Below are 23,879 nucleotides of genomic sequence, written 5' to 3'. Positions count from 1 at the left end.
TTCAGGCTATGACCGAAAATGTTTCAATTAATTATTTCCCAACAAATTAATTCTCTTTTATGACTTTCTGTGTCTTTCAAGCAGGCATTTCTGTGAAGGCCTAATCCTCTCCCAAAAGCCTTGACTTGAATTTTGATACTTTAATTTGGCATTCAAAGCATGCACAGTAAACTGAATTTCCCAAGATGGATCAGTAGCTTTCAGCTCACTGTGTGGATGGAATATCTTTCTTCTTGCACTTTTGGTCAGCATATGCCTCAAACAATTTTGAAAAACTAAGAGGAAGCTTTTACTATGGTAAAATTTATGTTGTTTTTTTTCTCAAAGAGATTTTTTTGCTCGGAAGACAGCTGCCACATGATAACAGAACATTTATGCCCAGATTTGGGAGTGTAAATGGTCATTTTCAACAAATATCAAGGTCAAATTTCCCTTTCAAGACCTTTCTTTCAATAGATTAATAACCAATAGAGTTTTTAAATGAAACAGACTTTGTAAGGATTGCAAAGGACAGCATTGTGTGTGGATGTTGCAATCATCACTTGACTTGTGGAGCTCAGCCTGTTAGGACTGAAGATTCAAGTGATTTATACTTTGATTTGCCTCACGATAAACCTTTCATGCTTTAGACTGATCATTGAAATGAGCTCGCACATTTGTAAGGCAGTGTTGGCATCTTGCTGCAATAGATTGTTGACATTCTGTTATTACTGTGAATGAGTCAAGCTTGCCATCCTAACTTATGTTGAGGTGAATCTCCAACCCATATGTTCTTGTAACATTGCATATTTCTTCTCATTTCAATTCACCCGCTGCTAAGCTGTTCCTCATGCTTTTGTAACTTTAAGGCTCTTCACTTCATTTCACATCAGAATCGGTATTTTGCATCTTCACCAATGTGAGTTGATCCAAATCTCCACTATGCTTTTCCTAACTTGCATTAAGTTCTGTTCACCTATCACCCCTGTTCTCCGTTTGTTCTCAGTTTGGCAATGCTTCAAGTTTCTTTTATGTGGTGATAATGTGTGTATCACTGGCAAGGACAGCTTTTATTTCATATGAGAAAAGCCCTTGAGTGGCAATTAAATGTTATTATACTATGTTTAAATGTATTCAGAGCCTCACCCTCAACGTATCTCTAATACTCTAGCCCTATACCTCTCAGGATCTCTATTGTATTCCTCTAGTGCAATCTTGCACATTTTTAATTTTTCACTAACTCCACCTTTGGCTGCAGCTGCTATCAAAACTGAAGCTTGCTTTCTCACAGGCCTCAGCCTTTTATCTTAGTTTATCCATTTTTCTACAAAGAAAATTTTCTATTTTCACTACATCATGAGCAAGAAATTCCATTCTCCAACAATCCTGCACATAAAGAAATTTATTTTCACTTTTTTTTTCTTTTGGAATGAATTGCAATTTTAAACTCATTGCCAACCAGAGAAAATGGTCTTTTCCTCTAAACTCTTTACAACTTCACTGAACCTTTAAGTTTCCAGCTGCATGTCATGTCTTTGGCAGTGAGTTTACAACTAATACTCTTTTCAAAATCATTGTTTTAGGTTGTTGCCAACTGGAATAACTGTAGTAGTACAACCTGAAAACATTGCACACCTCTGAAGAAGTATTTGGTCTCACATTAATGGCTTTCTGGCATTGATTGAGTTTGGGTGGGAGAGGAGTCAATTGAACACTTTAGAACTTAGATTGAAAAGTTTTCATTGGGAAAGGAATTAAGGTTTATGGAACCAAGACAGCTCAATGGAGTTAAAATACAGATTCACTATGACTGTTATTTTTCTTTTAAAATGTACTTTATTTATAAAATTTGTAAAGGTATGCTGCAAACCATTTTGACGTCAATATTTCATAGTGCAATAAAGTTAAACTTTTCTCCATACATAATTCACTCTGGAGTGCAATATTCTTTGTAGAACTTTTTACAAAAAATATACTTTATTCATTACATTTTTAAAAGTGCATTACATGACAAATCAAAGTTGGCATGAAATTCAAACCAACTCAGTTTCTTCCAATATTTTACGTTAATCACATTTGCAATTAAGTGACTCTTTACTATTATCATTACATGCCAAACATACAGCTGGCGGGATATTTTCTTTATCCATTCCTGACTGCTGATGGCTGAAGGGCCTCAGACATTGACTTTTCTCCATTGCTTCCTTTCAACTAGGCCCACCTACCTGCACATGGCCCATATCCCTCCAAACATTTCTTATTCATGTATTTATTCGAATGTCTTTTAATTGTACCTGCATCCATCATTTCCTCTGGAAGCTCATTCCACAAAACGAACCACTGTATATAAACAAGTTGCCCTTCATGTCTTTTGTAAAATTCTTCTCCTCTCACCTTAAAAATATGCCCCCTGGTTTTGAAATCCCCACACTGGGGAAAAGACCTTTTTCTATTCAGCTTATCTATAACTCTCATGATTTTATAAACCTCTATCAAGTCACCCCTCAACCTCCTATGCTCTGGTGAAAATAGTCCCAGCCTATCCAGCCTCTCCTTCTAATTCAAACCCTCCATTTACGGCAACGTGTTGGTAAATATGTTCGGAATCCTCTCCAGCTTAATGATATCCTTCCTACAGCAGGGTGACCAGAATTGCACACAGTACTCGAGAAGAGGCCTCACTCATGTCCTGCACATGGCGACCCACTTGTATACTCAAACGTCTGAACAATGAAGGCAAGTGTACTGAATGCCTTCCTAACCACTCTGTCTATATGTGATCCAAACATCAAAAAATTGTGTACCTGAAACACTAGGTCCCTGTTCTACAACACTACCTGAGGACCTACTTTTAATTGAATAACTCCTGCCCACCAAAATGCAATATCTCATATTTATCCAAATTAAACTCCATCCACTACTCCTCAGCCCATTAACCATGTAATTTGCCTGATCTTGGAAGGTCCGCATCTGAGTTGTTGACCAACAAGCACTGGAAGACCAACAGGTTTCAGACAGACCAAACAGTATCTTCCATCAGGTTGATGGTCCCAAAGCTGCAGTGGGTGTGAGTCAAGTGAATAGTTGAACTAAGAAAGGCACGCTTGGGAAACGGGCTTTCTTTGCTGTTAGGTAAAAACAATGACTGCAGATGCTGGAAACCAGATTCTGGATTAGTGGTGCTGGAAGAGCACAGCAATTCAGGCAGCATCCGAGGAGCAGTAAAATCGACGTTGCGGGCAAAAGCCCTTCATCAGGATTAAAGGCAGAGAGCCGTTTGACGATCTAATTAAATGAACAGATTTAAGCTAAATTGCCTCCACTTCTTACGTTACTCTGTTTTAATCCTTTTGCTGTATCTACTCTCTGTGACATAGTGAAATTTAGTTAATTTACTTTAGGGGTGGATAAAGGTTGGGCTCACCTTTACAAACAAAAATAACCAAAACTGATTAAACTCCTTTTTTTGAAATGCAGTTATCAGGTATCACCAAATATTTGTAAGTAAATTAGATGTGGGAGATGGATATGCTGATAGGGTGTGACGTATAGCAGGAGGAGGATTGTGTGGATCAGAAACACTGGCATGGATTTAGTGGATAGAAGTGATGTTGGTGTACTGTAATTTCGACTTAATTCTATGTCTGAAAATGACCAACCATCTATTTATTTCGGATATAATTAAGAAAGCATTCTGTTATTAGACCAGACCTTCTGATGTACCATCCTTAGAAATCGCAACTTATTAAAATATGACCCATCAGAAAAGTTCGGCTCCCTACCGATTTCACCACTCAACGCTGCTTGCCACGGACCCTAAGCAAAACGGCGAGTTGCGGACTTGTATGGGCAAATAAATTCCTGTTCCTGTGTGTGTCTGTTTTTTTTTCTGTGTGTCTATTTTTGTTGCGGTTTGGCTGATCGCTGCCGCAAGGAATGACATGAACTGGGCATTCCGTCTTGTTTAAATCGAGCGTCTGCCCGCGTCCTGGCGTTGCTGATGTTGAGGATGAAGTGCCTGATTTCTGCGGGAGGGAAGACCTGAGACAGAATTCGGCACTGTGGGCGCGGGGATCGGCGTCAGTGTGTGTAAGAACACCGGCCTCAATACCGCCCACCCCCACGCTGTTGCTGCTGCTGCAGTTAGTGCTCTGGTTCATTTTCATCCAGACGGCATGATCTAATCTTCTGAAACTCGCAACTGTTATTTTAATGGGGCATGTCGAGTGAAACCGGCGCATCCCTCTCGGCTCCGTCTGCGTTGAGGTGAAACAGGAATGGCACATTTCAGATGAAGCCCGGTGGCTTTTTTATTTCAAATTCAGGGGGACTGCGGCTGCAAGTGTGCACAGCGGTGAGACTGCTGCTTTGCATCATGCTGACTCATGGACTGATGCCCTCCAATTCTACGTCGAATCAATAACTCCATTCCCCCCACCCCTCCTTCTCAGATGTCCCAGGATGGCTGGTTGCAGTGGAAGCGAGCAGAGCTTTCAAAATTTCGAGAGCCCCTTTCCTCCGAGTTGCATAAACGAGGTCTAGAGGTTGAGCTATCTATATCCAGTGCCCTGAATCTTTCTTCACATGATGTACTAGTGGAAAGGAGCCACTTGCCAGACACCTACAATGATAGCAGCGGCGTTCCTGGTCCTGCTCAAGCCCTACAGCGTCCAGTGCGTTTTGCTGCTGCTGCTCCTGCTGCTGGGCACCATCGCTACCATCTTGTTCTTCTGCTGCTGGCACCGTAAACTCCGCAAGGCTCGTCACCCCATCAAGTCGGTCGGCTCAGGCCGTTCCAGGAGTCGAGGTGAGAGTGCGTTTCCCTATCGCTTCCTCTAGCCACCCAGGTGCTCCCTCTGCGCTCCCCCACTCCTGGCGCACCCTCTGCGGCTCCTCGTTCTCCCTCTCAGCTACCTCAACCCCTCGATTCCCAAGGCCCAATATTATTCCCTCTTCTTCAGCAGCATAATCATCCTCTTCCATTCTCCCGCATATCACCCAACTTCATCTTCAACTACCCCCTCCTTCCCTCACCCCCTCCCTTCTCTCACCCCCTCCCTTCTCTCACCCCCTCCCTTCTCTCACCCCCTCCCTTCTCTCACCCCCTCCCTTCTCTCACCCCCTCCCTTCTCTCTCCCTTTCTGCACTCCCTCCTTCTCCCTTCTCTCATCCCTCCCTCTCCCTTCTCTCACCAACTCCCTCTCCCTTCTCCCATCCCCCTCCCTTTCCACACTCCATCCCTCTCCCTTCTCTCACCCCTCCCCATCTCTTCTCTCAACCCCTCCCTTCTCTCACCCGCTCCCTCTCCCTTCTCTCACCCCCTCCTTCACCCTTTTCTCACCCCCTCCTCCTACACTCCCTTCTCTATGACCCGTCATCCTTTCGCCACTGACCCTCATACCTTTACTCTCCCACTCCACTTGTCCCCCAATAGCTCCCAACTTCCCTTTCAGACTATATGCTCCCTCATAATTCCTCCCTCGGTCTCCTTCTAACTCCTACCCTTCTCCCCTGTCCTCACTTAGACAGGGCTTCCCCCTTTCTTCCTCACTCCTTCCCCTCTAATCTCCTCATTCATTCACCTTCCCTTCCCTCCCTGGCCCCCATCATTCCCTCCCTCCACCCTTGATCCCTGCCTCATCTTCTCATCCCCTCCATCAACCCCCTTATCCCTTCTCTCCTCACCCAATCTCTCACTCTCATATTTAGTAACTCTGATGTGTTAAATTTTTCAAAGATAACTTCTATCAAGATACCCATTAGAAGGTTTCATTCATAAGTATTTGCATGAATTGATTTAGAGATGTGTGCAATTTTGCTATCAAACTACAGCTGTGTATTCTGACCCTGAACTAAACTACATTAAATGTAACATTACCATTGTTGTGTAACTAATACTGTGGATTTGCTTCTGTGCCATAAATAATATTTTTCCCTTATTTTATCCCAGATGCAGGGATGAGATCGCACTTCCGTTCTGAGGTACAGCATGCTGTTTTGCTTTCTCAATTCAAGGTCATACAAAGTTACTTATTGAGCATCCCAATAGCACTCAACTCAACCTCAAGATAACGTAAAGATGTTAAATCTCCATCAATATGTGATCATCAGGGCTGGGCAAACTATTGGCATATGTGGTGGGAAAAATTGTACCAAGTGGGATCATCCATTGGAAAATGAGCCTTGTTTAGTACTTCATGTTTGCTGAGAATATGTTTAGATTAAAATTAATCAAATGTGGATGGCAGATGAATGGGCTTGTTAGTTTGAGGTACTGAAACTACGACAATGAAGGGGGTTCCTTGGGCAGATACAGTTATCAGCATCGTTATCAATAATCACCAGAAGCTCAGGATCAAGTCACCTGCACCTGCACCCTCCTCAGCAAACTGTATAACTGTATAACAGGGTTGACAATAATTGGACTATGTTTCACTGTCTGTGGACAAAATTCCACCAGAATCCTTGATAAGGAAGAAGGGAAACATTAGAAAATAACTTTGTAATAATCAGCCTCAACATTAACCTCTAAGAGCTTTGTGTGTGAAGTTCAGATTAGACAATAATGAGTATTTTAGCTTAGAGTGGTGCTGGAAAAGCACAGCAGGTCAGGCAGCATCCGAGGAGCAGGAAAATCGATGTTTCAGGCAAAAGCCCTTCATCTCTATTCCTGATGAAGAGCTTTTGCCCGAAACGTCAATTTTTCTGCTCCTCGGATGCTGCCTGACCTGCTGTGTTTTTCCAGCACCACTCTAATCTAGACTCTGGTTTCGAGCATCTGCAGTCCTTGTTTGTACCAAATAATGAGTATTTTGTCCATATCTGGTCGAAATGATGTCATGTTTTGTAGTCCTGTATGATCTTGCCTATCCCTATTTCTGTGATGAACCCCAATCCTGAAACTCACTGAATTGTCTGCTGTCTTCCAATTCTGGACTCGTGTGCATCCTTTATTTCCTTGGACCCACCATTGCCTATTAAACTCTGGATTCCCTAAATTTTGCCTCTCTACCTCTCTCTCTCCTCTTTTACAATGTTTCTGAAAACGTACTTCTTTGGTCAACTTCTTGGTCCTAATATGTTTTGTGGCTCCATCTCAGTTTTTTGCTGATAATGTTACTGTGAAAACATCTTGTGAAGTTCTGTTCTATCAAAAGGCGTTATCTAAATGCAACTTGTTGAGAACAGAAGGAACACGTTTCTCCATTTAAATTAATACATGAAAGATTGCTTTTTTCCTTCCAAATAACTTTGTCATTCATTTTCCCTGACTTCTCAGCAGTTTGTGGTGACTTTTCAATGTTTAAAGAATTTAATTTGCCAACTTAATTTCCAAACTGATACTGAACTGGAGGGGGCTCTGTGTTGGCCATATTTGTAACAGGCCTTTCAGGATCAGTCAAACATATAGTCAAGGTCAATTGCTTTGTCGGAAGAGGGGGAGATGGGAAATTGGAGCATACCCTTCTGTTTCCTCCCCTCCACACAACACACTCACCCTTACTACATCCGTTATGGTGAAAGGTCATTGAACTGAAACGTTCAGTCATGCTTCTCTCCACAGATGCTGTCTGACCTGTTGAGTTGTTACGCTTTGTTTTGTCCCTCATTCCATCCGTTTTGGTGATACATGTTGTCTCTTCGAGGAAATGTACTCGATATGTGCATATGACACATCACCATGAGAAGATTTCACATTCCTCCTCATGCTCATCAGTCAAGAAGATGACAATTTAGTTATTACCAAAAATGTTAGACTTGAACTTTAAAAGATTATTAAAAAATGGAATAAAATGTGTCCCTTTATAAATGTTCCAGAGTATTAAACACAAAAGTGTTAAACAGCTGAGCTGCTTTGCATGAGTTTAGAATTAGGTTTATTGTCATGTGTACTCAAGCACAGAAGTATAGGAGTACAGTGAAAAGTTCACAATGTTGCCCCACACAGCACCATCTTAGGTACGCACCATCTTAGATATAAAATACCTGGGTACAGATCTTAGATACAAAACAGAGAAATAAAGAAAAAACATAACATTACAGTTATTCATTGTATAAGTCGGAAAAATAAGAAAATCCTACTAAACAAGGTGAAAACTTGACCTACTCTTGGTAAATAAGGCACGGCAGGTGATGAAGTGTCAGTGGGGGAGCACTTTGGGGCCAGCGACCATAATTCTATTAATTTTAAAAGAGTGATGGAAAAGGATAGACCAGATCTAAAAATTGAAGTTCTAAATTGGAGGAAGGCTAAATTAGGGCAAGAACTTTCAAAAACTGATTGGGCACAGATGTTCGCAGGTAAAGGAACAGCTGGAAAATGGGAAGTCTTCAGAAATGAGATTTCGAGAGGGAATGCTGGATGACTAAAGAAATAGAGGGTTTGGCTAAGAAAAAGAAGGAAGGATATGTCAGGTACAGACAGGATAGATCGAGTGAATCCTTTGAAGAGTATAAAGGCAGTGGGAGTATACTTAAGAGAGAAATCAGGAGGGCAAAAAGGGGACATGAGATAGCTTTTGCAAGTAGAGTTATGGAGAATCAAAGGGCTTTTACAAATACCTTAAGGACAAAAAGGTAACAAGGGAGAGAATAGGGCCTCTCAAAGATCAGCAAGGTGGCATTTATGTGGAGCTGCAGGAGATGGAGCAGATACTAAATGAGTATTTTGCATCAGTATTTACTGTGGAAAAGGATATGGAAGATATAGAATGTAGGGAAATAGATGGTGACATCTTGAAAAATGTCCATATTACAGAGGAGGAAGTGCTGGATGTATTGAAATGCATAAAAGTGGATAAATCCCCAGGACCTGATCAGGTGTACCCTAGAACTCTGCAGGAAGCTAGGGAAGTGATTGCGGGACCTCTTATTGAGATATTTGTGTCATCAATAGTCACAGGTGAGGTGCCGGAAGACTGGAGGTTGGCTAACGTGGTGCCACTGTTTAAGAAAGGCGGTAAGGACAAGCCAGGGAACTATAGACCAGTGAGCCTGATGTTGGTGGTGGGAAAGTTGTCGGAGGGAATCCTGAGGGACAGGATGTGCATGTATTTGGAAAGACAAGGACCGATTAGGAATAGTCAACATGACTTTATGCATGGGAAATCATACCTCACAAACTTGATTGAATTTTTTGAAGAAGTAACAAAGAGGATTGATGAGGGCAGAGTAGTAGATGTGATCTATATGGACTTCAGTAAGGCATTCAGTAAGGTTCCCCATGGGAGACTGGTGAGCAAGGTTAGATCTCAGGAATACAGGGAGAACTCACCATTTGGATACAGAACTGGCTCAAAGGTAGAAGGCAGAGGGTGGTGGTGGAGGGTTGTTTTTCAGACTGGAGGCCTGTGACCAGTGGAGTGCCACAAGAATCGGTGCTGGGTCCACTAATTTTCATCGTTTATATAAATGATTTGGATGTGAGCATAATAGGTAAAGTTAGTAAGTTTGCAGATGACACCAAAATTGGAGGTGTAGTGGACAGCAAAGAGGGTTGCCTCAGATTACAATGGGATCTTGATCTGATGGGCCAATGGGCTAAGAAGTGGCAGATGGAGTTTAATTTAGATAAATGTGAGGTGCTGCATTTTGGGAAAGCAAATCTTATCGGGACTTATACCCTTAATGGTAAGGTCCGAGAGAGTGTTGCTGAACAAAGAGATCTTGGAGAGCAGGTTCATAGCTCCTTGAAAGTGAAGTGGCAGGTAGATAGGATAGTGAAGAAGGCGTTTGGTATGCATTCCTTTATTGGTCAGAGTATTGAATACAGGAATGGGAAGGTCATATTGCGGCTGTACAGGACATTGGTTAGGCCACTGGTGGAATATTGCGTGCAATTCTGGTCTTCCTATCAGAAAGATGTTGTGAAACTTGAAAGGGTTCAGATAAGATTTACAAGGGTGTTCCCAGGGTTGGTGGACTTGAGCTATAGGGAAAGACTGAATAGGCTGTGGCTGTTTTCGAGCGTCGGAGGCTGAGGGGTGACCTTATACAGGTTTACAAAATCATGAGTGGCATTGATAGGATAAATAGACAAAGTCTTTTCCTTCGGGTGGGGGAGTCCAGAACTAGAGGGCATAGGTTTAGGGTGAGAGGGGCAAGATATAAAAGAGACCTAAGAGGCAACTTTTTCACATAGAGGGTGGTATGTGAATGGAATGAGCTGCCAGAGGAAGCAGTGGAGGCTAGTACAGTTGCAACATTTAAATGGCATCTGGATGGGTATATGAATAGGAAGGGATTGGAGGGATATGGGCCAGGTGCTGGCAGGTGGGACTAGATTGGGTTGGGATATCTGGTCAGCATGGACTGGTTGGACCGAAGGGCCTGTTTCCGCGCTGTACATCTCTGACTCTAAAAAGATAAACACTTGAATAGCTGTTACACCATTGCAAAGGAATGTCAGAGAGACTCCGCTTAAACCTAGACCATACACGTGGGATCAAAGTATTTCCTCTGCACCCACTATAGGAGTCCAAATTGAAATTATTTTGGGGAAGTTGCCACGTAATTCCTATTATGCATTGGATTGTAAAGAAAGAAAACAGGGCTTGCTATGATACAGCACTTTTTACTACCTTTCGACATCTCAAATCATTTTAGCGTCAGTGCAGTACTTTTTAAAGAAAGCCACTATAAAGTATGGCAATATTATAATAACCAGACAATCGGCTTTTCCTGTGTTTGACTGAGGGATAAATGTTCTCTGGAAAATCAGTAGAAACTTCCATGCTCTTTGAAGTAGTGCCATATGTTCTTTTCCATTCACCTGAGAGAGCAGACTGGGCCTCAGTTTAAGATCTCAGCTGGGAAATGATACCTCTGACAGTGCAGCACTCACGGTTCACTGAGGGATAAATATTGACTGAAATGCCTGGAAACACTATCTGCTCTTCTTTGAAGCAGTGCTAGGGGTTGTTTTGTGTTCACCTGAGAGGGCAGACAGGACCTTAATTTAATGTCTCATCTGAAATGCAGTACTTCCTCCAATACTGTACCGCATGGGGAGCATTAATATAGATTATGTATTCTATTCTCCAAATAAACCATTAGGGTTCCAAGTGTGGACAAAATGGAAGAGTTCACATTGGCATTCATGAGTGGGTACATGCTTGAGGTTCAGATCAATTTGCATAGAAGGGACAAGTAAATGAAAGTTTATTATGCCTCTAGCTTCCATTAAATCCACCTAGGGTGAGGCTGAGTATTGAGCGTTCAATGCACAGTAATGATCTGCTGTAAAGAATCGGAACCTGCATTATTATTCATGATTGTGTATTTTCTTCTTAAACTTTTCTGAACTCATTTCTAAATCTCTGATGAAAATACAATTATGGGTTTGGATTGTCAGAATATGAACATTGAAAGAAAAGTGAAAAACAACTTTTCTACTATCAAAGATTATGAAATGTTTCATATTTAACAGGGCATTCCCAAAATACCTGAATGTCATTTTAAAAATATTTGTAATCTTATGTAAAGTTAATATTTTTTTTACAGCCCAGAAATCAGTAGGTACCAAGTTTGGGTAAAGAAAGTGATACTCTGTTGACAGTAATTCCTGCACTGAGTGTAGGTCAGTGCTATCTCAGACAAAGTACCAGACTCTGACCCTCTCACTTATGGATTAAGCACAAGAGAGTGGTCATAAAGCTTTATTTTTAATTACAAGTTATTTACAGAAGCCCCACTCTTACTTTAGTGTGTTACAGTACCAATCTCCTTTAAGGGATTTGCCAGGCTTGCAAGCCCAGTCAATCCTGTTCTCAGAAACAATACCAATCTATCTAATAGTATTGCTGTACATTATCCAAATCACATGGTCAATATTAATTCACTGAGTCGGCAAATGTTTCTTCAGCCATGTGTTCCTGCAGTTCAGTTTCAGACAGTTCACAACAGATATGATGACTAACTGCTTAATAAATTGTGCTTTTAAAACCGCTGAATGATAAAATGGGTTTTACAGTAAGAAAACATATGAGTGACAGTATTTTAATACTGGGAAGGTAGAAATGACAGGATTTGCTTGGCTTGGCTTTCCTGATCAATAGATAAATGCAGGATGTAATCACGGAAATTAAGATACAAATTATTGTCTTGGAAACATAGATGATGCAATATTTGCAGATCAAGTACAGGAAGGTGAAAATATTGATATCATTTCCACGAATGTCAGCTCTCCTGCTTGAGTCATGCGCTGGTTTGTTCAGATTCAGTTCCAGAGATTCAAGCGCAAAACCTAAGCTGAAACTCTACCGCAGTACTGAGGGAGTGTTACACTGTTGGAGATGTCATTTTTTGATAAGACGTGAAATTGAGATCCTGGCTATCCTTTCAAATAGACAGGAAATATTCACCAACCAAGATCTAAGTACACATTTAATTCAGTTTATGCTAAGTGTAGTTCGACTGCTTTGCTTCTTTAATTGCAACAGTGAATACATTTTAAAAGATAATTAATTAGACATAAAACATTTTGTTATGTACTGGCATTAAAAAAGGTGCTATGAAAATGCAAGTCTTCTTTTGCTGTGTGTTGTCTGCCATGTTTCCTGAATTACATTAGTCACTGTATTTCAAAATTGCGTAATTGGTTGTAAGTTATAAAGGGATATTTTGAGACGGAGAATCTAAGTACGACGTTTTTCCATTTGATCAGTAGTTAAGCAGGAATCTCGGAAGAAAACATGATGGCATTTGCTATTTGCAGAATATGTTATTCAACTTCCCCTTGCACATGACTTTCAAAAATGTACAAAGGTTGGAGAATGCTTTTCGTTTATGCATAAAGTGACTCTGGGTTGTCCCAGTGATGTAGATCATGGAATGATCCTGCTGAGAAAGAGGCTATTCAATACATATTTTCTTTGCTAGTCACTATGAGGGATAAAACATGCACGAGCCTTCTTATGAGGAAACACACCTATTAGAATAATTTAAACATAAAAGCTAGTTTGAACAGAGCCAAAAGAAATTTATAAACTAAATCGTGACATTAACATCTGAGTCAAAAGTGTGGCACTGAAAAAACACTAGGTCAGGCAGCATCTGAGAAGCAGAAGAATCGACGTTTTGGGCATAAGCCCTTCATCAGGAATGTGAAGGGCTTATGCCCGAAAGGTTGATTCTCTTGCTCCTCGGATGCTGCCTGACCTGCTGTGCTTTTCCAGAGACATACCTGGGTCTCTGATCTCTTGCATCTGCAGTCCTCAGTTTTTCCACATTAGCATCTGTGTCAGTCAGCCAGTCCATATACGGTGGGGTACACTCACCATGATAGGTTGGAGTGTATCAATGAACATTGCCTGCTTCCTCTCTTGGACTGTTGGACATGAATCTCAATGCTGAACCCATGAAACTTTGTTGAATGCAAAAGTGAAACCACCTGAAGGTCTTCCAAATTGCTGTTATGACCACGACACCCTTTTCAGTGTACAAGTCCCACGTAACATCCCAAAGCACTTTAAGTCATTGAGTACATTTTGAAACATAGTCATTGTGGCAATGTAGCCAGTTTGCAACAACAAGATCCAACACGTAGCATTGTGATAATGTCTAAGTAATTTTTTTTAAGTGATGCTGACTTAAATTCCTGTGTTGAGAGATGCATGAGGAAGACAAAGCAACCTGATCCTTTTACTTATTCAAGAGATATGGGCTTTACTGGCTAGACAAACATTTATTGCACATCTTTAATTACACTTGAAAAGGTCGTTGTGAGTTAATATTTCTTGAACTATTGCAGTCCATTTGCCATAGGTACACCCACAATGGTATTGGAGCTGGAGTTCCAGGACACTGACCCATTGATATTGAAGGAATGGTTATAAACTTGCAAGTCAGGATAGTGAGCGACTTGGACAGAAACTTGCAGATCGTGCGTTCCAATGTGTCTGCCGCTCTTGTCTTTCTAGATGGAAGTGGTTGTGGTATTTCTACAGTACATTTAGTAGATTGCACACACTGCTGCTACTGAGGGTTGATGCTGGGGGTGAATGTGAATATTGTGCCAATCAAGTCAGCTGCTTTGTTTAAATGATATCAAGATTTCTGAGTGTTTTTTGGAGCTGCAGTCATTCAGGTAAGGGGGATTTTCTATCTCATCACTCCCCTGACCTGTGCCTTGTAAATGGTAAACAACTTTGGGAAGGGAGGAGGTGAGTTATACGTGTCGGGATTCTGTGCCTTTGACATGCAAATAGCCACACTATTCACATGGGTCGAGAGTGTGGTGATGGAAACACACATCAGGTCAGGCAGCATCTGAGGAGCAGGAGAATCGATGTTTTGGGCATAAGCCCTTCATCAGGAACTCCTGCTCCTCCAATGTTGCCTGACCTGTTGTGTCTTTCCAACACCACATTCTTGACTCTGATCTCCAGCATCTGCAGGCCTTACTTTCTCCTACACTATTTACATGCCTCATCCAGTACAGTTTATAGCCAGTGAATGTAAATAATGGGGATTTTTTGTTTACTTATTCATGGAATGTGGGCAATATTGGCTGGACAGCATTTATTTCCTATCCCTAATTGCCCTTGAGATATCGTGAGTTGCCTTCTTGAACTACTGCAGTCTCCAATAGCTTTAAGGAGAGAGTTCAAATGACACTGAATAGTGAAGGATGGTTAGACTCTCTTTTGCTGGAAATAGCTGTGTATTGTGAATGTTACTTTCCAATTGTCAGCCCAAGTTGGATATTGTCCATGTCTTGCTGCATTTGCACATGGTCTGCTTTATTTTTTGAGGAGTTGGAATGGTGTTGAACATTGTGCAATAATCAATGGACAACACAACTTTTTTTTTTCTCCATAGAAGCCCTACAGTGTGGAAATAGGCCATTTAGCCCAATAAGTCCACACCAATCCTCCAAAGAGTAATCCACTCAGACCCATTCCCCTATCTTATTAACTTAACATTTATCCCTGACTAATGTACCTAACCTACACATCCCTGAACACTATGAGCAATTTAGCATGGCCAATTCACCTAACCTGCACATTTTTGGATTGTGGGAGGAAACTGGAGCACCCAGAGGAAACTCATGCAGACACAGGGAGAATGTGCAAACTCTGCACAGACAGTTCTCTGAGTCTGGAAGTGAACCCAGGTCCCAGGTGCTATGAGGCAGTAGTGCTAACCACTAAGCCAGTGAGCCACCCCATGGACTTATGACCTTGAATGGAAGAATGACAGCTAAAGATGGTTGGACCTAGGAAACTACCCTGAGGATATCTTCACACAAATCCTGGTGCTAAGATGAACAACCTCCAACAACCGTCTTCATTGTGCTAAGAATGAGTCCAACCAGTGGAGAGTTTACCCCCATGATTACAGTTAACTGTAGTCTTGCTAGGTTCTTCTTGGTGCTACATTTGGTCAAATGCAGACTTGATGTCAAGGACAGTTACTCTTGCCAAACCTCTAAAGTTCAGTTTTTCTGTCCATGTTTGAACCAAACTTGTAATGAGGTCAGGAGTTGCAAACTGCATGCCAAACCCAAGTTGAGTGCTAGTGAGCAGATTATTGATAAATATATGCTGTTTGGTAGCAATGTTGATTACTTTTTTCATCATTTTACTGATGATCAAAAGTAGACTGATGAGGTGGTATTTGGCTGAGTTAGATATGTCCTGTACTTTCTATATAGAACATACCTGGGTAATTTTCCACACTGCCAGATATATAGCAAATTTATAGCTGTACTGCAACAGCTTGGCTAAGGGTCTCTGCAAGTTCTAGAGCACAAGTCTTAAGTACTATTGCTGGAGTGTTGTCAGGGCTCATAACCTTTGCAATACCCAGTGCATTCAGCTTACGGTTTCTTTATGTATCTGCAGTGAAGCTGGGGATTTTTGGAGGAGGCTGAGGTAGATCATCCACTTTGCACTTCTGGCTGAAGATTATGGCAAACACTTCAGCCTTATCTTTTACACTGATGTTTTGGTCTCCCTCATTATTGAGGGTGGGGATAATTGTGAAGCCTCATCCTCTAGTGATTGTTTCATTGTCCACTATCACTCATAATGGGATGTGGCAGGGTCCCATCTGATTCATTGGTTGTGGATTCACTTAGCCTTGTCTGTCTCTTGCTGTTTATGCTGTTTGCCTTGCAATAATCCTGTTTTGTAGTTTCACCAGACTGACACCTTATTTTTAAATATGTTGATCACTTGGCTTTGTAGTAATGGTGGAGTGAGGGATGTGCCAGGCCATGAGGTTGCAGATTTTGTTTAAATACAATTTTGTTGCTGACGATAGCCTACAACACCTAATGGATAATTAGTCTTGAGTTACTAGATCATATCTGTTCAAAATTTATTTCATTTGGCACAATGAGTCTGCAGGGGTATATAGACAAATGAGTGGGCAAAATCTTGACAGATGGGAAAATGTGAGGTTATACACTTTGGGAGGGAGAAAGGGCAGTAGAGTGGCACTGTTTAGCAGTGCACTGGTTAGCACTGCTGCCTCACAGCACGAGAGACCTGGATTTGTATGGTAGCCGTAAGTAAGTTGTGTGGAGTTTGCAAATTCTCCCTGTGTATGCGTGCGTTTTCATCCAGTGCTCCAGTTTTCTCCCACAGTCCAAAGATGTTTGAGTTGGGAGGATTGGCCATGGTACATTGCCCCGTAGTGTCCAGGGATGTGCATGCTAGGTCAATTAGCCATGGTAAATGCAGGGTTATGGGATAAGGTGGGATGTTCTTCAGAAGGTCAGTGTAGACTTAGAGTCATAAACTTGATGGGCCACATGACCTTAATCTGCATTGTAGGGATTCTGTGATTCTAATAGACGAGCTAAGTATTATTAAAATAGTCTATTATTAAAATAGAGAAAAGCTGCAGAAGATTGCAGTTCTGAGGAATTTGGGGATCCTTGTGTATAAATCCCAAAAACGCTAGTATTCAAGTTCAGTAGGTAATAGGAAAGGCAAATGAAATGTGGTCCTTTATTTCAAAGGTAATGGAGCCTAAAAACAGGGAAGTCTTGCTAAAGCTATACAAGGCGCGAGACAGACCACTCCTGGATTATTGTGAACAGTTGTGGAGTCCCCTTATTGAAGGAAAATCAAGGTTGATACCAGATGAAATACTTTCCTTATGAGGAAATGTTGTATAGGTTGGGCTTGTACTCATTGGAGTTTAGAAGGATAAGGAGAGGCGTTATTGAATACTATGAGATTATTAGGGAACTTGACAAGTTAGATGCAGTGGGAGAGTCAAGGACCATTGGACATAATCTTAGAGCAAGTGATCACCTATTTCAGACAGAGTTGAGAAAATCTTTTTCTCTGAGGATAGTCAATTTGTACTGCTCCGACTACTTCTCTCTTGGTATTTCTTTTCTTTGCTCTCGGCCTCAGCACAGGCCAGCCGCCTTCCTAACCTGAGATCTTCTTCCCGACCTCTCCGCCCCCACCCCAGTTTGACCTATCACCCTCACCTTGACCTCTTTCCACCTATCACATTTCCGACGCCCCTCCCCCAAGTCCCTCCTCCCTACCTTTTATCTTAGCCTGCTGGACAAACTTTCCTCATTCCTGAAGAAGGGCTTATGCCCGAAATGTCGATTCTCCTGTTCCCTGGATGCTGCCTGACCTGCTGCGCTTTTCCAGCAACACATTTCCAGCTCTGATCTCCAGCATCTGCAGACCTCACTTTCTCCTCAAGGCATTATCTTGGCCTGGCCCGCCCGTGGTAGTCTTTTGGCCCAGCATGGTGGTGACTCGGCCGTTCTCTTGAGCCGGTGGCATCTCAGCCTGTGAGTGGGTCCTGTCTGGGCATGTTCTGGAGGCAGCAAGAGGAGATTGGAAAGGCGGCAGCTTCATTATCAGCGATGGCATTGCTGCCCAAAACAGGAAGAGCGAGTGATGAGGGAGGTCCCATGGTATCTGTTGCAGTGGTGTCAAGAACAGGCAGCTGAGGTCGCTCGGAGAATGAGCTAAGCAGAGGACTCAACAAATACTGCTAAACTTTTAAGTTTATTTGTTTAATTTTCCAGCCTACATTAAGAAGGACTTTAATATTGACTATTACTGTATTTCTTTACTTTTCTACTTATTTTGTGAAGGCAGTGCTTACTGTTTTTAGCTTTATTTCTTTTATTATTTTGTACCCAAGTCTTTTGTACCTGGGTACCTTTCTACCTAGGTTGGTGCCATGTGTGGCGGTGACATTATACACTTTTCACTGTACTTCTTGAATACACGTGACAATAAAATCTGATTCTAAAAACAGCCAACAATTTTGGATTCATCCAGTTGCATAAGGACTCAGGTAGGTGTGAAGAGGTTTAGAAACTTATTGCACCCTATTGCTTCATGGGAGGGCCCTATCTTTTGGGCTTGAAGCTCCGCATCTAAGTTCTAAACCAAGATTTGTTAGTGCTTTGGTGATGTGGTCAAATAGGTTTATTATCAGCCTGTCACATCTTCAAATATTCCTGAAGACAGGCAGTAAGAGTGGGAGAATTTCCTGGTCAGCCATCTAACAGAAAGCAATGCAAAACCAATGCACTGTTTAGTTTATGGAAGTCCATTGCCCAGCCTTCAGAAATGAGAACAGTAAAACAGACAGACAGAGATTGCTCCATACCACACAAATAGGCGCTACAACAAATAACCAAAAGCTTGATCAAAGAGTTACATTTTGAGGAATGATTTCAAAAAGATGTTGGGAAGTGAGGCTGTGGAAAGTACAGAGCTTCAGGACTTGACAGCTGAAGACATGAAAGACAGTATGGAGATATGAAAACTAGGGAAGTGAAAGAGGCTAGAATTTGAGAAGTACAGAGATCTTTGAGACTCGTAGGGTAGAAGGACATCCTTTATTGAGGTGTGCAAAATTATGAACAATTTTGACAGTGTAAAGAAGGATATTCTATTTCCACTGGTTGATATGTCAGTGACTTGGGGTCCCAACTTCAAGATTGTCAGAAAGAGAGCTGGAATGAGATGAAGAGAAACTTCTTTACTCAAAGAGTTGTTACAATTTAGATTGTGCTGCCTGGGAGAATGGTGGAGGTGGATTCCACAGGAGTTTTCACAGAAAAGCTGGATACCTATTTGAAAGGAATGAACTCAGAGGACTAAGGAGATAGGGCTGAAGAATGGGACTAGCTGGATAGCTCTTTCAGGAGCCAGTTGAGATGTGATGGGTCAAATGGCCTCCTAATGTAAAATTGTCTGATTCTATAATTACAGAGATAGGGAGAAACACACCATAGAGTAACAGTTTGAGGTGTTGCTGCACAAGAGCTAATATAGGTTAAACACAGTTGGGAGTGGGCAAACAGGACTTGATGTGATCCCAGACTTTGTTGTAAAACGAGGAAACATAATTTCCAATCACATGTAAGTGCACTTCCGATATCATTATTTAAAGATGAAAATGAATTCAGACTTTATGGTTGAGCTACCGACAAATGTATAAACTGATTTGATTTTAAATGTGTAAAACAAACATAATACTGTGGGTGTTTACATTGTAGAATGTTAAATAGGTACGGAGAAGCTTTTATGTGATCCACAAATTGCAAGCATCAGTTTGGCTCAGCCTTTGCACTCTGAGTGGCGAGGCACAAGGCCATTTGTTCAGGTTCAAAACCAGGGTTTGAACACAGAGGCTGGTGCAGCATTGAGAGAGTGCTGCATTGTCAGAGGTGTAATTATTCACATTCATGCATTAAAATCTTCCTCCTTCTACAAAGGACATGTTTAATCTGAGTATAACCAACTTCAACATCAAAACATAAAATGCTGGAAACACTCAGCTGGTAAGGCAGCATATGTGGAGCGGTAAACAGAATTAATGTCCCATTTTGATAATCTTTTATCAGAACTAGAAAGAGTTAGCAATGTAAATATTTTTAAACCATGTTGTTATAACCCTTTCTGATCTTTCTAACTTTATTTTCTATAACTAACATCAAACATTAATCTTTAAAAACAAATTATCAGAAAAGAGAGGGATTCAGAATGAGGTTCATGATGCAGTCAATGCCCCCCTCTCCACTGGGGAATTGACGTTGGGGACAACAAGAATCAGTGCGGATTGGGATTGCTCACTGATTAGTCACTCCCCACAGTGCAGAAATCCAACCAAAGCTAGGTGGGAGTTCAATCCTGTGACCTCATAATCACCCTGTAAAACAAGTTACAATCTGGAGGGAAAAATGACAGGGTCGGGGGCGGGGAACACGGAATAGAGTTTTAAAGCCAAATCTTGCAGCCCTGTGGGGACAGTCAATGGCTAGAACTTGAGCAGTGAGGTCCCAGAAAGGATTGCTCTTGCAGAGGTGACCCACTCGGAGTGCTCACTTGGACGTGAAACGTGGGGACACTGCTTGAAGGAAAGAATAGATAACTATGACTGGAGTAGTAAAGGTCGAACTGGAAGACTGAATATGGCTCCTCATCAAAAACAGAGTGTCTGAGTGGTAGCTTTTCCATGAGGAGACTGCCCAGAAGAAGAAACCAACCCAACTCAGTGATTCTTTCAAAAGCTTAACTCTTTCCACATCAAAGTGTCATACAATTGCTCAGAGAGGTCTAACACATTTGAAGGTTGAAACTGTTAGCCTGAAATTCAAACAGTCTGAGTCCAGCCACATAGCTTATCACCTTTCTGTCTTTACTCTAATGTCTAACCACCACTACCAATCTTCTGTCTGTCAGGTTTAAGTGCCAGTTTGGGATAAAATAGGGATTTTGGGGTAATAGTCCAGGTAGTTCGATGCGGGACAGGTCAATTGGAAGGTGTTATTGCAATAATTCAACAAACGTTCAATCACATGTTACACTTCACCACTTTGTGCTTGTCCATTTGGATAATTCAGTGTTCCTGACACAACAGGGGGCTCATGTCTGTGATATGGAACAGTTCGACATTAAGGGTAGTGTAGAATTACTGTACTAAATGTGAAACTTCTGGTACTGATGTTTTTTGAGGTATAAAATATCAAAAGAAATGGAAATTGTCCAAGCATCTTGGGACTGACAGAAATATCTGTCAATACAGAGGGACAAAAGAAGGGGATTTGTCCAAAGTTATGGGAGACCTAGGGTGAGCAAGTCCACCAAAGACAGAAAAGGCACAGTTGGTGCTGCAGATCGCATCACAGTTAAATCTGAGAAACAGAGGGAGTCAGAGGGAAATGACAGTAATGGAACTGAGGTTAGTGTTAGGGGACAGGTACAGTTGAGTAACTACATCAAGGAAACGAGGAAGGGTTAGAATGGGAAGCTCAGGAAAGAACAGAAGAGAGAGCATAATAGTTAGCTCTAAGAAAAATGGAGCTGGAGGCTGATGCCGGAGAGAAAGAGGAAGTTAGACAGTTGAAGTAAAAGCTAACAGATTAGCCCAGAAGCTGTTAGAAAATCAAGGTTGATCCAGGAAATGTTCAAGATATCATAGGTATTCCCGAGACTTGAAGGATAATGTGTGGAAGCGCTCTTGCTATCTTTGAAAAAGTAGTGACCCAGATGGGGTGGCCTCAAGACCTCTGGACTTTGCCTCTATCAAACAAAGTTACTGGAAAAGCATTGAATGTATTTGCATCCCTATTAGAGGAGGACTCAGACTTTACAAACCGTGACAACAATTATTTTTAACGGGTGAACTTACTAACTAGTCCTATAGGCCTTTAGACAAAGGTTTGGAGTCCAATAAAACAGCTGGGACATACTTCGAGTTCAAGAGGAAGAAGTAGATCAATTTTGACAAGTGGATCAGGGCATCCAGAGTAAAAACAATTTATGAATGGTTAAGAGAGGTTGTTTCTTGGAAGAGTTTAAAACCTCCTTACTACCTGCAATCAGAATACGTATACATGTAGAGAAACAGAAAGTTGGTAGTGTTAGGCAGGAAGCTTGGATGGCCGATGACTATGAAATGTTTCATCAGCCCTCATCCCATCACTCCCAGAGTTCTGAGAAAAACAGAAAGTGGGAGAGTGAGAGAGGAAGGAAGTTAGCCAGGATAAGGAAGGGATACCTGGAGTGTTCATTAATCACCATCTCAGGATAGAAAGGCAGTGATTGAAAGTGGAGGAGAGTTCAGGGAACTGAAGTGTTTTTGCTGCAGTAAATTAGGGCACATTAAGGCAACTGGCTGGAAGCTGCTTAGGAAACCAGTTGGGGCCATAGGCATTCAGACAGGAGAAGCAGGAAAAGGAATTAAAGAAGAAAGCATCCCGACCCAGTAGGTAGTGGTGACTATGGTAAAAAGGACAGAGATGAACCCTATGAAGAAGGCAGGAGGAAACAAAATAAGTGAAGGGTATGAGGGATTTTTGTCAAAGGATATAATGAGACCTTTTGCTTCTAACGGAAGAGAAAAGCCCATTACAATCTTGAGGGATACAGGGACATGCCAATCTTTTACTTTTGAAGGATGGTTTCGTTTTTCCAAGGGAAAGTTTAGATTAGATTCCCGACATGTGGAAACAGGCCCTTCGGCCCAACCAGTCCACACTGACCCTCCAAAGAGTAATCCAACCAGACCCACTTCTCTCTGACTAATGCACCTAACACTATGGGCAATTTGGCATAGCCAATTCACCTGACCTGCACATCTTTGGACTGTGGAAGGAAACCAGCACCTGGAGGAAACCCACGCAGACACGGGGAGAATGTGCAAACTCCACACAGACAGTTGCCTGAGGCTGGAATCGAACCCAGGTCCCTGGCGCTGTGAGGCTAACCACTGAGCCACCATGCCACCCACTGTTAGGGAATGATTTGCAGGACTGAAAGTAGTCACCTCACCTCTCCTAACAGAGGAGCCAGGGATAGACATGCACATTTGGCTTATAGGATTGCAGATTAGCATAGCATTTGGTCCAACAGGTCTACTACATCGGATGTTTTAAAGAGCTTTTAATTCATCCTCCTCTTTGCTTTTTCTATATTCCTGCACATTTGAATACATTTCCATTGGCCCTAAGCTAGGAAGTGGTCATTTGCTATTACTGTATTAAACTAGTAACTAATTATCCAGTTAATTAGATATAGTTACATAGGCATGGTTGGGAGGGTTGCATGCAATGATGGCAACATGTGAGAGTTCGTGTTTGTATTGCAGTCCTACATTGAAAAGAAATGCAGTCGTGATGAGGTACAATGCTGTCAGGGGGATAGATGTTGTTCTTTGGAGTCACAACCAGAAATTTCACAGATCGTGTTGCCTTCCCACTGCCAGGGTTAAAGTCGTCTCTTTGTGACTGGAGTAAGAGGGGAGGATCCACTTGTCATGGATTACAAAAGAACTAGTGATATTCAAAGAACTAGAAATGATGTTCTATTCTGAAAGTACAAGGAATTAGAATCAAATGCACAGAGCATCAAAGATATTAGTAATTGGATTGTTACCCAAACCATGCATAAATTCAAGCATACTGGAGAATTAAAAGCATATCTTAAAAAGTGGTGTGGGAACAGGGATTTCCATTCATGGAGCACTGGCCCCAATACTGGGAAAGATGGAGATAATCTTTTGGGATGGTCTCCATTTATAATAGGCTAGAATCAGCATCTTGTTGAGTCATACAACTAGATAGGACTGTAGATAGGGCTTTATATTAGAAGATGATATTAGGTGGAGGAATAATTGGAAACATGAAGAGAAAGGTTGAGGCAATACTACACAGCAATTTGGGTAAAGGCAAGCAGGTGGGACAGGAAGGGACATGGAGTTTAATGGTAATAACATGTCAGTGCATTAGCTTCATGTAAAGATCATTGGTTACAAAAAAAAAAGCTTTTTATTTGAATGCACAAAATCTCAAAAATCAAAACAGATAAACTAACATCACAAATAGAGACAAATGAGTTTGATATCATCACAATTACAGAGGCATAGTTGCTTGATGACTAATGTTGGGGAAGAAGGCT

General features: G+C 41.6%; 1 protein-coding gene across 8 annotated transcripts in view; it reads left to right on the top strand.

Annotated features, from left to right (window-relative positions):
- The first annotated feature begins 3,676 nt into the window (after window positions 1–3,676).
- The window catches only part of dst (dystonin), a 617,802-nt gene continuing 597,599 nt past the window's right edge, over window positions 3,677–23,879 (top strand). For 2 of the 8 annotated variants that reach the window (XM_087979215.1, XM_087979212.1), the window contains exons 1-2: window positions 3,698–4,786; window positions 5,930–5,961. In XM_087979215.1, the coding sequence (XP_087835341.1) occupies window positions 4,606–4,786; window positions 5,930–5,961 (213 nt within the window). In that variant the 5' untranslated portion in view covers window positions 3,698–4,605. Of the gene's footprint in view, window positions 4,787–5,929; window positions 5,962–23,879 lie in introns of all 8 variants that reach the window. The other 6 variants (XM_087979186.1, XM_087979173.1, XM_087979241.1 and 3 more) reach the window with 6 other exon arrangements.

The sequence above is a fragment of the Chiloscyllium plagiosum genome, unplaced genomic scaffold (assembly GCF_037043375.1).
Source record: "Chiloscyllium plagiosum isolate Xiang-an unplaced genomic scaffold, Cpla_swu_hap1 HiC_scaffold_3, whole genome shotgun sequence".
Classification (NCBI taxonomy): domain Eukaryota; kingdom Metazoa; phylum Chordata; class Chondrichthyes; order Orectolobiformes; family Hemiscylliidae; genus Chiloscyllium; species Chiloscyllium plagiosum.
This window is presented reverse-complemented; position numbering and strand designations above follow the sequence as displayed.